Source organism: Poeciliopsis prolifica, unplaced genomic scaffold (genome assembly GCF_027474105.1).
Source record: "Poeciliopsis prolifica strain line A6 unplaced genomic scaffold, Auburn_PproV2 SCAFFOLD011, whole genome shotgun sequence".
Taxonomy (NCBI): domain Eukaryota; kingdom Metazoa; phylum Chordata; class Actinopteri; order Cyprinodontiformes; family Poeciliidae; genus Poeciliopsis; species Poeciliopsis prolifica.
The window spans coordinates 2534532-2551791 of NW_026562386.1; the positions used below are offsets into that span (position 1 = coordinate 2534532).

The 17260-nt window shown below is 41.0% G+C and overlaps 1 protein-coding gene across 3 annotated transcripts; it reads right to left on the minus strand.

Moving 5' to 3' along the window:
* Window positions 1–237: 237 nt before the first annotated feature.
* Window positions 238–16054, minus strand: myzap (myocardial zonula adherens protein). 3 transcript variants are annotated; one of them, XM_055036751.1, is made up of 14 exons: window positions 15614–16054; window positions 14724–14792; window positions 7068–7160; window positions 5302–5466; window positions 5109–5201; window positions 4913–5026; window positions 4671–4823; window positions 4234–4359; window positions 3924–4052; window positions 3743–3837; window positions 3503–3608; window positions 2686–2769; window positions 2355–2416; window positions 238–2261 (listed from the first exon to the last, which is right to left on the minus strand). In XM_055036751.1, the coding sequence occupies exons 1-14, from the start codon at window positions 15686–15688 to the stop codon at window positions 1727–1729; spliced, it is 1899 nt and encodes a 632-aa protein (XP_054892726.1). In that variant the 5' UTR covers window positions 15689–16054; the 3' UTR covers window positions 238–1726. The 3 variants fall into 3 exon arrangements, with proteins under 3 accessions (XP_054892726.1, XP_054892725.1, XP_054892727.1); XM_055036750.1 differs by having other exon boundaries at window positions 2355–2461; window positions 15614–16052; XM_055036752.1 differs by lacking the exons at window positions 14724–14792; window positions 15614–16054 and adding an exon at window positions 12481–12966 and having other exon boundaries at window positions 2355–2461.
* Between the last annotated feature and the right edge of the window lie 1206 nt (window positions 16055–17260).

Below are 17260 nucleotides of genomic sequence, written 5' to 3' on the forward strand. Positions count from 1 at the left end.
AAAACAAAAACAAAAAAACCCTGGACTTTATTTCTGTTGCGGATTTACAAAATTCAGTATCAATGTTTATTAATGAAATTATAAATTATTATCACTTCCAAAATGTTCTTTCCTGTCCACATTTAGTATTAACATTTATGTATTTCCGACACAATCTTTCTGTCTTTTTTAAACCATCTATAAAAGTACTCTCAGTCACGATCAGTCTGTTATGGCACAAAAGGTGGAAAGCAATGCTTGTGGCTCAGTAATGGCAGTCACTTTATTATAAACAAAAACACAACTGCAAAGTTGAGTTAGTACTCAAAATGTCCGATAACCCACCACCAATATGAGACAATAGAATATGAACACAAAGGCACAATGCAAGTTAATAAATATTATTTACAGGGCATGAACAATAGCAAAATATATCATTTAATATATACAAATAAAAAACATTTAGAAATACAACCAATAACCATATCAATCCTTAACCAGGACAGATATTTTTTAGCTCAGTAAGCATGGAAAATGGGCTGCATATAAAAACACATTAAAAAATTAATTCAGTTCATTACATCCCACTGAGAGCAACATGCATTATTGCAAAAGTTGCTGACTTCATTCATCACCAATAACACTTTTCCATCATGGCTGGCAGAGACAATAACATGGATTATGATTTTAGCTTTCACCATTGTGATTAAAAAACAAAAATGTGAAAAAAACAACAAAGATTTATTAACGTGTTTCATAAACTTCATTTTTACTTGTGCAGTTTTTAAAAGCTTTTTCCACGGTAAATGAGAACAATAAGCAGTACATTTTCATTTTAAATCCAAATGAATGATAGTTAAGCCCACAGGTATCCATACTCCAGACAGATTTAGATTTAAAGTTAATTTAATCTGAACCAGAAGTTTGTTTCCAGTTGGAAAACACTTTAAGAAGAGTATTAATTTAAAAATAAAAGTTTCTATTACATTTATTTGAAAAACGGTATTGTTTTCATGTTTTCACTGGTATTTTGACAATTTATGTTTTTAAGGTTGCAAGTCCCATACTCAGGTTAAAGCTGAGACTTTGACTGGGCCACTGCAAAACATTCTTTATTGTCAGAAAAAACACATTGGTACAATTAAAGGTCACGTCAAATTTAAATCTGCCACTGAGGAAGAACTGGATGCTAAATCAATAGCAATATAAATCACGGCCCACATGTTCAATATCAATAGATAATACATCTAATATTCAACATTCAATAAATAGAACATTCACTGAACTCAGAGCCAAAACCGCACAGCATTCTGGGAGATGTAGTTTTTAGCCACTCTTTGGTTACCTAGCAACTCATTCCTTCTTTGGTCACCTAGCAACGACCTGTTGAGCAACGTAAGCAGCAGCAGTTTAAGGTTTTACCAACTGCTGAAAAATAATGATGATAATAATAAAACAACATGGAATAAAAACTGAGAATGAAACAGGAACCGTCCTGCAACCAGTTTGGCAATATTTCAGATATTTAAAGCAAAAATATAAAACATTAAGTTCTGCTACAATCGTCCAGCCCCACACTGAGGGATATGAACAACTTTGGGCCAAACTGTAAATGACTCGGAAAGCTGCATATTTTCTCTACGAGATCTGATCAACCAAAGAAATTTAAAACCACACAATACAAAAAAGAGCAAAATTAATGTAATTATTATTTAGAATATCCCAAATTTTGAACCCTTTAAATCAATCAGTGCTTCTCCTTCAGGTTGTGTCCCATCAGTTTCATGAAGGGTGAGGACACCTGTAGCCTTGACCTGGGCCGAGAAGACGAGGTGGAAGACGTGACCGCCTGTGGTTCGGTCTGTGTAGTAGAGTCTGTTTTCGGTTCTGCATCCACCTCGTCTCTGCTGGACGGGACCGGACTCGCAACGGGGTCCGACTCAGAGGACACGCCGTTCATCGCCGGGTTGCTGGACTGCAGGTACTGACTGTACTGACCAGGAGAGTACTTTAACAAACTGGTCTCCAGCCTGCTGGGTGGAGGGTTAGTCGAACTGTATGCCTGGATGGGCGTTGTTAGTCTGAACGATGGGTACTGGAGGGATGATAGGTAGGAAGGCCGTGAAGAAGATGGAGCCCAAGGTGTGGGCGATGAAGGTTCTGTCGGTGACAGAGGGTGAGTGGGTGATGTAGTGTTAACCGGTGATGAAGGTAGGACAGGTGATGAAGGTGGGGTGGAATGAAGATGGACAGATTCAACATCGTGCCTCTGCACTTCATATCTGTAGTTACATGAAGTAACGTGAGAATTAGGAACCAGTTTGAAACAAAGCACCAAACACAATCCAGTCGCTCATCCCATGGCCGACTCCTACCTGGGGAGCAGATCGCAGCCTACTCCTACGTCTCGTCTTTCCAAAATCTCTTGAGGCCTATTCTGTGTGGACATAAAATACTTCAGCTTGTCTTCTAATTCATTATTCTAGGAAAAGAGAAACAGGAAACAGCACCATCAGGTCATCATCATGCAAAGGACGGCAGTCACTTTACATGGAAAAAAAAGGCCATTTGACAGGAGAAGTGGAAAACACACACGTCGCTGAAAGACCGGGATATCCTGCGCTCACCAGGCCAACAAATCATCTGTTGCCATGCAGAAGGAAGCCACACCTTAATTTAAACACATTTCATTCCTCCCAGTCTTACCTCACACTCCACTATTGCGATTCTGTCAAGAAGCTCTGAAATGAACATGTCCTTCTGAGCAACCTGAGCTCGCAGAGATTCAACCTGCACAAAACAGCACAGTTACACACTTACAAATGCTTGGCAGTTTCTGAAGTTCAAAGAAAACTTAAATTTGGCATAAATAAGTTTTAACCTGCGACCTATAGCTAGAGTTGACCTTGTGACACTGTTTGAATAATTAATCTCACTTGTCCAGAAATGTTCATTTTATTTCTTGATGAAAAAAATAAATCTTTATTTTAACAAAATTTGAAGAGATTTGTGTTTCATTAAAGCCAAAATATGTCCTCTTTTGAGTAAGACGGGTCATGACAGTAAATCATAGCAATTTATGCCTTTTAAAAAGTCCTAATCTGTCAGAGGAGTATATTTTATCTGTTAGGAAGAAATATAAAACTTATCTTGTTAAAACAAGATAGCTTTTATAATGAGATGCTGCTCCTGAATTCATTTCGAAGCTCTGGCATTTAAGCACATTTTCAACGCTCCAGAAGGCAACTGATAAGCTTAAAAGTAGAAAATACTTTTTATTTCCTTCACAGGAGGTTGAATTAAGGTGCAGATTTTCTGATGGACAAGATGGACAGACGAGATCAGGGTTGGATTCTCTCAGACTTAATACTACATCAAACGTTTTGGCACAGATTAGCAAAGTGAAACTGAACCTAATAAAGTGTCAGGTGAGTGTTTTTGTTTTCTGTGCCGTCAGAAAGAGGATCAGAATGCATTCACATGCGGCTGGAATGTAATGAAAGTGACGAGAGGTCTTCCTCACCTCCTCAATCATCCCCTTGACTTTCCTCTGCTGGCAGAACACCATGTCGTTCAAGTGCTTGATTCGCTCGCGCAGATCCACGGCTTCTTCCTGCAGCTGCTGAGACCTAAAACAAACATTGAGGATCTGTGATTATCTTTTCCAGGTTTGAAAGTTTGTTGTTTGGAGAAAAATCAGAAAAATGTTGAAATGGTTGAGGCTGAAGAGGAGGAGGAGGAGGAGGAGGAATTTAATTTGTACTTTTTGGCTGCGGCTGCGTCTGTTTTGTCCATCAGCTCTAACAAACGGATACGCTGTTCGTACTCCTGCAGCTTCTGCTGGAGCTGGCTCTTCTCCTGTAAAATATTTTAGGTTTCACCTTGAAATAGATTTCAAATAGAAACCAAAGCCAAGACCGAGTCTCGTCAGAAAGCTGCCTTACCATCCCCATGCAGCTCAGGAGACGCTCCACTTCAACGATCCGCTGGTCTCGCTCAGCAATCTTGGCCTCTGCAGTCCTGAGGTTCCTCTCTGCTTCCTCCAGCCGTCTGATGTATTCATCCAGCTGGGCCTGTGTGAGCAGAAACATGCTGATGCTCTGCTCATGGGACTGATTCTGTTTGATCGTCAGCAAAATGTGATAAAAATCAAAGCGTCTGGAGTAAACATCATGTATTCCTGTCCTGGTGGTAAAGGGTTTTCCCCCTGTTATCTCTGGAAACAGACTTTGGTGAGCAGCAAAGAATGCAAACCTGTAGGTTTTCTATCTCTTCTCTGTGTTTCTGTTGTTCGCTCTGCAGTTTTTCCTCATACTCTCTCTGGAGCTTCGCGGTGAGATCCTGCACGGCGCGGATGTTTGCCTCCTGTGAAGACTCCACCTGGGCAACCCAAAGCACAGCACATTTAAGACCGCTCTCAGCAGACAGGAACATACTGAAACTGCACTGGGAGAAGCAGGAAAAGCTCTAATCTCAGCTCTGTTGTGCAGAAAAATAATGCTAGCCGAGGTTTGGGGAGTTATTCTGATGATGGGTTTGATTTTCTGTAAACTCATGCAGAGAAACTCCACATGTGAAGCATCTGTGTGTTTGGCAGCTGGCATGCACCCTCTCATCAGGGTGCCAGCTTTGCACATCAGCTGCAGCAGATGTTTGGAGGTCTTTGGACATGCGTGGATTTGCAGGATCACCTGAAGTCTGAGCGTTTGGTTCTCAGCCTGCGCTGCGGCCAGCTCTCGCTCCCTGTCCCTGAGCTTTTCTTGAGTTTTCTCGTAGGTGCTCCGCAAACTCTTCACCTCGTCTTTCGTGTCCACTCTGTTCTGACAGTTCTCCAAGAGGGATTTCTGCGAAGGGAAAAAAGACACATATGGCTTCTGTACCAGCGTGCAGCCGTCAAATAAATAAAAATTCTCACAAGACCCTGATTTGTTACCTGCAGGCTGATGTTTGCAGATATAAGGGAGCTGTTCATCTGATCAAAGTTCTCCATGGCTGCGGTACGAACCTTCACCTCAGACTCCAACGTTTTCCGGTGTGCGTTGGCAGCCTGGAGAGACGCAGGCTTTTTTATTATTGTTCAAGAGTTTGATGAATCAGTTTAATAACATGTTTCTTTTACGATTCTCTACCCTCATTTCTCGTGAGAGCTTCTCCATGGATTGCTGCATTCCTCCAAACTGCCCGTACATCCGTTCTCTCACTTTCTCCAGGGAGTCCCTCACCTGTTTGCAGGAACCAAGAACATGCAGATGTTACCAGCACGGAAACTTAAACTTCCTCGACCTCGTGAAGCGGAGGCCCGCTCTGCTTCTGTCCACTCACCTCCCGGATGTACTTCATCTCATCATGTAGGTGGTCGACGGTCCACTCGCGTGCCATCAGCTCCTGCCGTCTGTCCGTGCTCGTCCTCTGCACTACGCCGTACATTTTGGGCCCATGATGCTGCGCCGAGGTTGCCGGCGCCCCATTGGTTGTGTCTCTGAGGTGCTGAGGGAGACAGGATCACACCGGTCAGGTTTCTGCCCCCAACCTCCACTCAGGCTGACTTCTACCGTCTTTGAACTGAGGGTTTAATGTGTGGACATGCACACTTTCAGGTTTATGTGTCTGCATTTGGATGCACATATGTGTGTGCTTGATTAGGCGTTTGCAGCACTGCTGCTGGTGAGAAACAGGAGGCTGGTAACAAGCAGCTAAAAGGGGTGCAGAGCAGAGTGCACAGACGGTGTCGGGTTTCTGCAACCCAGAACATGAGCTTCTGCCATTTCTGCCTATTGTCCCTCGATCAGCCAATGAAAACAGACGCACAGGCACAGCATGTCACTGGGACGTCCACATAACTAAATAACAATAGTGATCGGTGCAGATAAATTACCAAACTGTGAGTCAGATCACGTTTCAATGAATATTTTATAGGTTTCTTGAAAGAGAAATTGGTTTGGGACTCCTAGTCCTTTAAACAGAGTGAATCCAAAATACAAAAAAAAAAAAAAATCACAGTAGAGAGCAATTAAACATTCTTGCAGAAATGCAATATTCGACTACAAGTTATTTGCTCTCATTGAATTCAGTGCAGTCAGATTTATGAACATTCTCACTGCAACACTTTCGTAGAGCAACAACATCACTGCACAGAAGAAAAAGAACATCAGAAATGTCTTTGTGCTGAAATAAAAGGTCCGAAATACAAGAGGCACTCTTTCAAACATGTTTACAACTAACTGTAAACAATAGAAAATATTGTCTGATTAAAAAATGTCCACAAACCAAAGATCAGAACTCATTTTCCTCCAAAAGAATCTCTGGTTCAGTGTTTTGTTTTTTGGCAGGAATAGGAGCCAAAAAGCCACCAGAAAAGAACTCTGGTGTTTATTTAGCACAGAAAAGACAAAGATTAATCACATAAACCTTCCTGCTCTTATCATTTTAGGAGATTAAAAAGACATTTTGTGTATTTTAAGAGGATCCAATGAGCCAACATTTGAAGTTTAAAGTTATTTTGCAGTATAGTTATTATTTAACCCTTTTTCAGTAATTTTGTTCCGTACGCCAGGTATGAAACAATTATTCATCAACAACTAAACATTTAATCTGCTCTACTGCCATCCCACAGGTATTTAAATGATAGCATCTCCTGGTCAAAGTTCAAGTTTTAGATTCCTTCACAATAAAAAGAGACACTAAGCTGCGTTTAAATGAACACAAACATCTTTGCTTTTTCCAGAAGAAGAACAAATTTCAAAATAAGCAAAAGCAAAACAAACAAGAGCACCAATATGCAAAGTAGATCCAATTTTAATTAACGTTTCTGGCATTTTTAATTAAATCATGTTTTAATGGCAGATTGACTAAATGTTACATTAAAACATGATTTTGTTTGTTCATCCTGTAACAAAAACAGAGCTGCTGAATGGTCAAAGAAATCTCCACCGTCTGCCAATATAAACAGAAATGAACTGCTACTGTTGACTATTGTTCCTGGAGAATGCATGGGAAGATATTAACGACATCCTGAGAGTCGTGCAGAGAAAGAAATGTGTTTGTAGGGCATCAGGAACTTGAGTCACAGTGGCTTTTGTTGCGTCTACCTGCTGAGGCGACTCCATGCCAGCCGGCCGCTCTCTGTGGATGAGCCCGTTCTTCGTCTTCCATGTTTCCTTGAGACGATTCTCTGCCTCAGCCTGCGGACAGAAAACATTTTAATTAAAGACAGACTCTGTGGGTGATTTTTCATAGGCTTGGTGAACAATCTGGGGTTAAATACGGTGCCGTGGAAACACAAAGGTTGCATAAATGTACTTTTGTCGTGACTCTTACAGGCTGTTGTTTATGTTTGCTGTTATGTTTATTGCTTAGATTGCATCAAGAAATGTCACAATATGCTGAAACTATATCATAATATCCTTATAAACTGAAGCAAAATAACACACAATAATCCCAATTATTCGATCATGACCGATCGTAATCTTCATTTAGGTTTTCTCTGCATAATTTGAACGTTCAGACCGTCATTATGCAAACACAGCCTGAGAAAGATGTTTTCACAATCAGACCACAAGCAAATAAACTCTTGGACTCAATGGTGCAGGATGTAAATATCAAGTTTTATTTGTCCTGATGGTCTGTAATAACGTCTGCATGTGTTTGTCTCCGTAGAGGAGTCGTTATTGGGCCTGCGGTTTAAATTGAATAAATATTTGGAGCTCTGTTTGCAGCTTTAGATCAGAGGAACAAAAAGATCATCTCTGTTCATGAGCCATGTTCGTAAAACTCCTGAACCCAGTAATCTGACCACCACTCTGGGGTAATTCTTCACCAAAACACTGAATCAGCGTTAATCTCTTTTCACAGACACTCAAATTGTTAAACATACTTTCTGTCGCATTCATTTCATGCCTTAATGAAGGTAATGTCTCCTTCAGTCCAGACTCCAGTAAGGCTGCTGACCAGTGAGCAAATCTGCACCAGTTATTTCTTCACTTCAGTAACTGATCAGTTACTGAAGAATGTCCAAAGAAAATGGACATTCAGTGACTGACATTGGTCAAAAATACAATTACTCTTTTCTTAATTTAGCTTTTTTATATAAAGAGAAGATTTTATGATCCATTTATATTTGAATTCACTTTATTTTTTGAATTATTTAGTACATTTATTATCCTTAGATCAAACACTGCTTCCTCAATCAATCAAATCCCTTCAGACTTTGACCTCTGCCTGTTTCTCCTTTTGTTACACATTGGCACAATAAAGCCTGTATTTCATTTCTATTTTGTTTTATTTTGACATTTATCAGCGAATGTTTTCACTCAACCCGGAGCAGGAAAACTAGAAGAAACTTCCAGAGAAACTAGTTAATCTAGAGAGATTACTCACTCAACATTAAACTTTTAATATTGGAATCAGACCTGGAGAAACTCCTGTTAGTTTACAAATCAGAACAAACTCAGACAGTACCATCTAGTTTTATCAGAACAAGAATCCAGAGAAACCCATAGTAGTTTATAAATTACAGACCACTTATTCTTAAGCACAGGGAATTCCTTTATACTTTTTCTTTCTTCTTTTACTTTTTCTTTTTGTTTGTTGTTTTGCTGCCTTGTTGCTGAAAATGTGCTTTATAAATAAAATTACCTTTAATCAAAGTGGACTGAATTTAAAAGAGTTAATGCACTTTTTAGTGAGACAGATGAGCAATACATTTTTTAGAGATTTTAGGTTTAAGATGTGACCAGTCATCACTCACTGCCCTTTGCAAAGTGGAAAGAATACAATGCCTGGATTCTTGACATTTTATAGATGAATATCTAAATACAACATTCCCGCAATGAAACGTGAGGGTGGCAGCGTCACGATGAAACTAACTGCAGTGAAACTCGATAATGAATGAGATAATTGTTGTCCAGAGATGCTTCCCATCCAGTCTGATTGAGCTTTAGACATTTTGTTTTGAAGAATAGATATAAACTTCTCTCTGGATGTGCAAAACTGCGAGTGACTCCAAAAGATTGGAGCAACTGAACAAACAGATATCACTCTTCAGTGTTTTATTTGTAATTTTAAAAAGTGCCAAGATATGAAAAAGTTGAATGGGATGTGAATAAGTTTGGAAAACTCTGAACTAAAGAAATTTGGGCTCAGAAGTGGGAGCAAAATGACTGAAGAGTTTGGAAAAGCTCCTGCCATCTAAAAACATCTACAACATGTTCCTTTATTACACAACGTTTAATCTTCTGTTTCAAGACGGGCCGAATTAATAAAACTTACAAAGTAGTTGGAGAAGGCGGCGATAGTTTCGCAGAGATAAGAATGAAGAGGAAACAAGGACAAAGACTCCAGTGTTGCCTCTCGGACGGCGCAGGGCCTCACATTTCATCACCACTTCATCTACAGAAGACGCGGCGGCGTTGAGACGCGGCGGCGTTGAGACGCGGCGCGCTGATTGGTGGAGATGTGAATTCCAGCAGATGTGAGGGAGGAAAAGCTGCATTTTTATGCGTTGGTAGCATAAAGATGGCTTTGAATTCAGCTTTGAATTTGACGGTGTTTGTCCACATAGTGGGGTAATGTTTACCCGGGTTTTATGGCCGCATCCATACAGTTCAGGTGGTGAACAGGTTTCCTTTGTTTCCACGCCTGGAGAAGCCGAGGCTGACCTGGATTACATCAACGCCGTTGTGAACTACTCATGCGGCGCATAGTTAAACACCTAAATCTGGCTGAGCTGGGAATCACATGGCTGCTTTCTGAAGGAGAAAGCTGCTGATTTCCAGCACAAACAGCAAAGTCTCATTTGACTTCACAACACAAAGACCTGAGATGAAGCTGCTGGAGCAGAATCGTTTGGAGACGCTGCGAGCCGTGAAGGAGGCAAACCCTAACTCTGCAGGTTTAGCAACATTTTTCCAAAAGCTACTTTAGTCTGTGCGTTACAATGATGATGCATTAGAGTCGCAGTTCTGGATTGTATCCACAATGAGTCAAGCTGCGGGCCACACCCTTTCTAATTTTACAATGTAAAGCTGCTTCAGTGTGTGTTTCTGTCCAAACATGCATCTATCTCCCCCTCTCAGAGTATTTTGGTCATTTCCTTCCTCCTTGATTGACTTCATAATTTCCTTTTATCACAGCTGGACAGACCTAGATTTGAACTCGGTGGTAATTATGCCAAAGGTCACTGATAGTAAAGAGGTTTGCAGCACCGTGAGCCTTCAAGGTTCAGATAAAGCCTGAGAACAAACCTGTGCAGGTAAAGAAACTCCTTCAGCTTTCATTCCTATCTGCAGAAACCTAAGAGTTATTTTGTGAACTCATGGCCTGATAACCTCATTCTTCACATGATGAAGCAGATTTTTGCTCAAAACACTCTTCTGATCTTTATCTCCTAAACAAAAAGAAACTGCAATCAGCAGGAACGCGTTGCTTGTTTTAGCCAGGGGCGATGAGGAGACTTTGGGAAGTTTTTTTTTATACACTTTTTAACGATATGAAAACTCTGCAAACAGATGTTGCAACTTCCACAAGTCAACAGTGTTCCAACTTCCAGTGATGAAATTATTTCAAGCATTTTGACTACGGCACCCTGTAACAGTTTCAGATTTTTCCCTTCAATCTAAAAGTCTTTGTTGTGTCAGAGGCGCCTCATGATACGATTGTCAAACTGTGAGGCATCTTCTTTTTAACCAACAAATCATTTGTCAGTCTCTTATTAGCAAAAGGAGGCTGACAACAACAAGACCATGGAGGTCTTGTTCTTTACTGGACTTTTAGTTTTTAATTTAAAAGTATTATTTTATTCATTCAACAGGTTTCTTCCACTCCTTCAGACAATCCTCAGAGAGATCACAGGAGAAAGCAGCTGCCCGGTTCTCAGGCCTGCTGGTGTTTGTCAAGCTGAGTGGCGTTTCAGAGCTGCAGCAAACACACCGAGGCCTACCTCCTCCACAGGCCTGTCACAATAAATCAATTTATAGTGTGATGAATTAAAACATGCCCAACATTTTCCATGACCATTTTCTCCTTTCTGTCTCGTTCTACAAAAAATTAAATGACAAAAATCTTCAGTCTGGTGCTTTGGTCTTAAGTAGCTCCTTCCTTTGAAGGAAGTTTCAGTTTACAGAGACATTATGCTTCTTATTTGTTGTTTTGGTTATGTGTTTTGTACATCTATAATGTCTCCCAGTTCCATTGTTAAATTATCATTGAAATGCAAAGTCTATTCATCTGAAAATCTGCTCTTGCATTATTACATTATTCTAAAAATGTCTGAAAACAACAAAATTATCGTTTAGTGCAATAACTTCTGGCACAATTTATCATCCAGCTAAATTTGTTACCGTTACAAGTCGAGTGATTCCCTCCAGGTTGTGTTTCCTGGAGTCGGTCTGATCTCTGTCTTCTCATTTTTCACTCTAACAACTTAAAATACCGGAAAAATCCCAAAAACGGATGTAACTGCTTCATCTCTCGATGTGTTTTCCTGCACAGCAAGAAACAGGGGCACGTCTCTGTAACTTATGCTTTTCGTTCTAGAAAGATTAACCTTAAATACTATAAATGTGCATTTATACCCACTCATCCCAGTTATCTGGACAGTTGGACAAATAGATGAAGTAAAATATTTAAGGCTGTAGAGATTCTCTACAACACAAAAAAGAAGCCAAAAGGCCAATAGTATCCCTGAGCTCATGCATACTATGACTCAAAACATAGCTGCTTCCTACAAACCACAGAAGAAGAAGAAACTACTGACAATGCTGGTGTTGCTACAATTCGTGTTTCCCCATCAGATAAGCTTCCCCCACCGTCTCTTTCAGCCCAAGTGACAAAATACACCGTGCTTGTTCAGCACTCTTATTGAGAAAACTACGGACACCGTAAAAGATTCAAACAACGTGTTTCGGCGAAGTTATCCCATTTTTTTTCCAACTGCACCCTAATCAGACACACATAGTGTGATTTAGGGTTGGCTAACCCTAACCCTAAACCTAACCCTAACCCTCTGGGGGACCTGATGGGGAAATGCGAATCAATGTGCCTTCAAGTAGAATGTTTTTCTTCAAACACTTGCACACTTAGTTTCAAATAACCTAGGACCAACTGTCAAGTTTCTCCTGGTTTGATTTCACTGTGCATTCCCAACTTGAAAAGAATTATCTTTTTTGTGAAATATAACTGGCGTTCACTCAAGGAGTCTTCATTTTAGTTATATTTATTTTTATATGATGCTCCAATCATACAGGTGAAAACCCTCAAAAGAAACAGAAACATCTAAATTACATCGTGAACTCAACAGGACAAATACACTGTGAAAACTCAAAATAAATTTCCACTGATTTAAATCATTTAATTCTACAGTATAATAAATTAACATTTTCTATCAATATGTTCTGCTTTAACTAATAAACACCAAGTGCATATAAATATATATACATTTCCTTTTTTTTTCTCATGAAAACAATCAAAAGTTAAAGTCCATGTAAAACAGTATTAGGAGCTTACCGGCTGTCCTTCACAGTTTTTTAAAGATTTGCACAGTTTGTTCCTTGCATGTGATCAGCACTGTTTGTCACACATGCTGTGCCACTCTCTCAAACAAGAGTGAGAGGTCAGCCACACCTAAAATACTTTTCCAATTGCCAGGAGATTGACTCCACCTGGTTCTCATCTGTAGCAGGCAGAGCACAAAGAAGCAGCAAAAGGGGAGTGGCTTCTTGGCAGTTCACCAGAACACCAACTAGTGGCTTGGCGAGGGCATTACACCTTTTTGATGCGTACCATTACTGTGTAAACAAAGATTGTAATTAGAACATCTTCATGTAAATGTGTTAACAGAAATGGAACAAAATTTCCATTTTTGTTGTAACAGAAAATGGAGTCAGGCCTCCAGTTTCTAGCGGTTCCTTGGTTTGGATCATGAAGTGTGTGCAGAGCTTCGTTGGGCTTCCAGGGCTAAGCAGCTGTACTCAAGTCTGACGTCACTAAGTGTTGTAAATGATGTCACCGCTGGACCACAGCCTTCTCTGGAGGAACAAATCACATTTCTGTCTGATGATCAAACTGACAAGTCTGGATGTTGCAGCTGCCAGAAGAAGAGCAGCTCTTTTCTGACTGCATTTACATTTAGCTGGCTGCAGATGGAGTCATGATGTGGCGCTCTCCTCCGGGATCTTAGTTACAGTTAAACAAATTCCTAATATGTCAACAGCTATTTTCCACTCCTTTTGCAATATGACCAGCGCACAAAGCAAGGTCCATAATACTTTAACAAAACTGAAAAGAGTCCCAATTTTTAAGTTCATTTAGGGGAGAAATTATGTTCCAGGCCTTCTGATCCAACATCAGTGTCTGACCTCTGTAATAAGGAATGACCTTTGCTTTCTGGTAGAATGGTCAAACATTTCCACAAAAAGGCTTCCTTACAAAGGTGAAGCTGGTGACTCAATATGTTTGCAGTATAGTGCATATGTAAACATGGTTTTCTTGCAAAAGGAGGGGCAAGAACTGCCAATTGACCACAGCTCAATAAATATATCAAAATTACACTTATGTGCACAATAAAGTTTGGATTAAAAGTACAAATGATCTAATATGTGCAATATTCACTACTTTGATGCTGTTTGATTTGGCTTTGCTACGAAGAAAACTTTACTCCTACCAGAACCGGAGCCATAAAAACGTATCACAGCTCAACTTTATCAGAGTTACTTTAAAGAGGTTTTTTTATGGACTTTTGGTAACAGATAAACTTTATTCACATTGTTCTGCAGGTTCTGCCTTGCTGCCTTTCCTGTTTATGTTGAGCAACAAACCCAACAAAACATCTGGAAATAATGTAGAGGTCATTCGTTTTTACATTACTGAGACATTTTACATATTTATTAATAAGCTTATTTGCAGAAATGTAAAATTCTCTATTGCTTAGGGGACTGTTTTATTGTTTTAAGACTGATTAAAAGGTCGAAAATGATCGCTCCAAACAGAAATAAACACCTTCCTTTGTGTGGACCGTCACGGTCCCACCCTCCCAAACCAAAGCACATTCAGAGATTACTCCAACTTATCAGTGTGGAGGTGCGGCAGCGAGGCGACCACTCTGCTCTCTGGCCAAGGTTCACTCAAAGCATGCCACAGTAATGCAGTCAGGCTGCTGCACGGAGAAAGCAAGCGCAAACCTCTGGAGAGGCAAAAAGCAAGCAGAGGAAAGTTCTCTGTTCTCACGGTCGGACTTAGGACCAGATCCACAACACAAACAAAGCCTGTGTAAGAGCCACGTACAGCAAACACCCACACAGTCTGCAGCGACCGTAATTCACACTGTCACTTTTAAAAATGTCCGCCGCCTTTCAGCAAGCTAATAATTTTATGGGGTTTTTATTAGTGGCTGTGTGTCTCCGCTCAGCTGGTGTGTGTTTCTGAGTATTTTCTCCTGGATCAGCCGAACTAGCAGAACGCTCTGACGTTATCTGTGAAGCAAACGTGAAGCAGATGTTTGTGTATTATTAAATCCACACGCCCTTCGGTCATGATTGCATAACTGGTTGATAAAAGGCATAAATCTCAGAGTCTTCATCTTGGAGCTGAAGAATCAAAATGTGGAGAGATTGAAGGGGCTTCCCACTTACAGTAATTTAGTTTTCTTGAATTAAAGCTTTAACTTAACTTGATTTAATAAAGCCTGAGCTGCCTGAATCGGACCGGGGCGGCTTATTGTGGAATGTCACTGTGAGAAACTTCAGACTTACTGTGTCTGCAGTTTTTTCCTCCTTTTTTCCATCATTTCCTGCGAGCAGAGTCAACCTGAGGACCCTCCGCTGGAAAAGAAGACATTCAGAAACACACTGCAGTGAGAAAATGTTAGCTTGAAACAATCCAGAGTCACCAACATCTCTGCAGTTTATTCATAGATGATGAACACCAAACAAAGTTTATGTAAATGATGTGAAACTGTGAAAAAGTAACATATGTCACGCCACGGACAGCACAGTAAACGCTCTGTTATGGTTAATTTCCAAGCTAAAAGTTCAGCAGTTAATGCTGATTACTTTTGCAGTGATAAAAAAAGAAAAACATCCAGCATGCACTGCAAAAACATAAACTCTTTCCAAGTATTTTACTGCAGATGCAGTGCACTTGAAACAAGACAAAACTAACTTCTTAGTAATGTTTCAGCAAGATATGGGAGCTTGTTTTAAGCAAACAACACCTTAATATTGATCAAAAAGTATGAAATTATTTCACTTATAATAAGATATTTTTCTCATGTTTCAAGTGAAACAATCTGCAAGTGGAATAAATACTTGTTCATCAATATTAAGGAATTGCTGACTTAAAACTGGCGCCAAACTTCACTTGTTATCTAGTTTTGTCTTATTTCAAACTAGACCAAAAACACAAAGCAGGATTTAGTGTTTTTTGCAGTGTAGAAATTAAAAACTGGTTTACTTTATGCAGGAGGCGTTGAAATAACCATGACATCCCTGCCTCCTTCCCACTGGGCTCCCATTACAGGCTTGTGCAACATAAACCATAAACCCTGAGAGTCAGGGGGCTGCAGAAGTCAGCTGGACAGACTCAAACAGAGGGAAGGAGAAAAGAAAACTGGAGAACAGAGGGAGGGTTTCGTCTTTCTTACCTCGCTGGAAGGAGCAGCAGAGTCCTCTGTGGTGGTGGTGGTGGTCACCCCGGGTCTGGAGCCGTAGCGGAGCATGTCTCCTCTGCTCTCCGGTCCTCGCCTGTCGTCGTCTCCCTCTCTCTCTCACTCTCCTTCCTCTCACTCCTTCCTGAGTTCCGCTCAGGCTCTCAGTCCCACCATCTGCCCCAGGCAGCAGCGGAGAGGAGAGGAGGGAAATCCCCGTCAGTCGAGCTGCAGCTGGGAGTCCACAGGTCCACTACCTCCACAGAGACCCACCCTGAGCCGGCGAACTGCTGTGACTGCACCTCAGTCACCTCCCTGCCCCTGTCTGTGTTCCCATCAGACCTGTCGGGCTACATTTCACCTGCCTCCCTCTGCTGGACTTCCACAGGGCGGGTCCTCCTGCCCCGGGGCAGGTGGAGCGGCGCGCACCACACCCGAGTGGCCAGCAGGGGGAGCTGAAGAGGCCTTTCAAAAGTCACGTCAGGAAACTTTTTCTGAGTCAAACATGTTCTGGAACAAAAACGATCAACATGTTTTCAGTTTGTTCCAGCTGTGTTTGTTCTGTGTTCTGTACACGGTACGTCTCCATCTTAGCAGGTGCTCTTTATTCCGTTCCGCCCCCAAACACGGCACAGCACAAAGGTTCCTATCCACTGATAGCTTGATGCTGCAGTGTTCATCTAAATAGCAGCAACAAATCTAATATTACCTCATTTTATGAGCGGAAAAGACCCAGAACAACGGAAGTAGATCAGCCTGATTCAAGTAAATATGTCAATTTACTCACATTAGCGCTGGACAATAAACCAACAACAATACGTATCGCGATAGACACGCGATCAACATCAATAGATAGTAGAATATAGATCAAATATTAAATAATTTCACTGAACGTCGAACCAGCTAAACCTATCCGAAGTCACATCTTATCTCTTCCGGTCTCCGAAAGACCCGGATGCAGACCAGGCCTTCGGACACAGCTCTTAACGTAAGTCTAGGAAACGTGACGTATTACGTGAGAACATAGAATTCGGTGGGTTTGATACCTATGACGTGTGAACGGACGTCATAAACGTCAAGGTTTTTCATTCCTTCTGTTCCTCTAGCCCTCATTTTGCACTCGTTCGTAGCAGAGCTTGGATCAGTAGTTGTTGTTGTCGTTGCTGTTTCAGCAGAAAACTCGAATTTCATCCCCAACCAGTGAAGCCAATAGCAATAATGCCAAGTGGAATCCATTCACCAATCAAGACCATCACCGTCAACACCCTGAGAAGGATAATCCATCCACTTTTCATCAGCTTGACCTGGATTGAGTGGATGCGTCTGGCAACAGGAGACCCCACTCGCGCCTCCATCGACGTCCTGTTCAGGATATTAGACGATATCTTGGAGCTCTTTGTCGCTAATGCTCAGTATAGACTCCAGAAGGACACTTGCACCATTGAAGCCATAGAAGAAATAGTTGGCAACAAGGTCCCTGAAGCATTCGCCAGAGTCGCAAAGGTTCAAGGAGATGCACGAACTGACCACACTGACAATTTAAATAAGCTCATTGTCAACTATGTGCTGGAAAGAGTCGAGTCCAGCTTTAACTCTGACTCTGACAGCAATTCAAGCAGTCACGTTCAAGCACTCAATGAGATG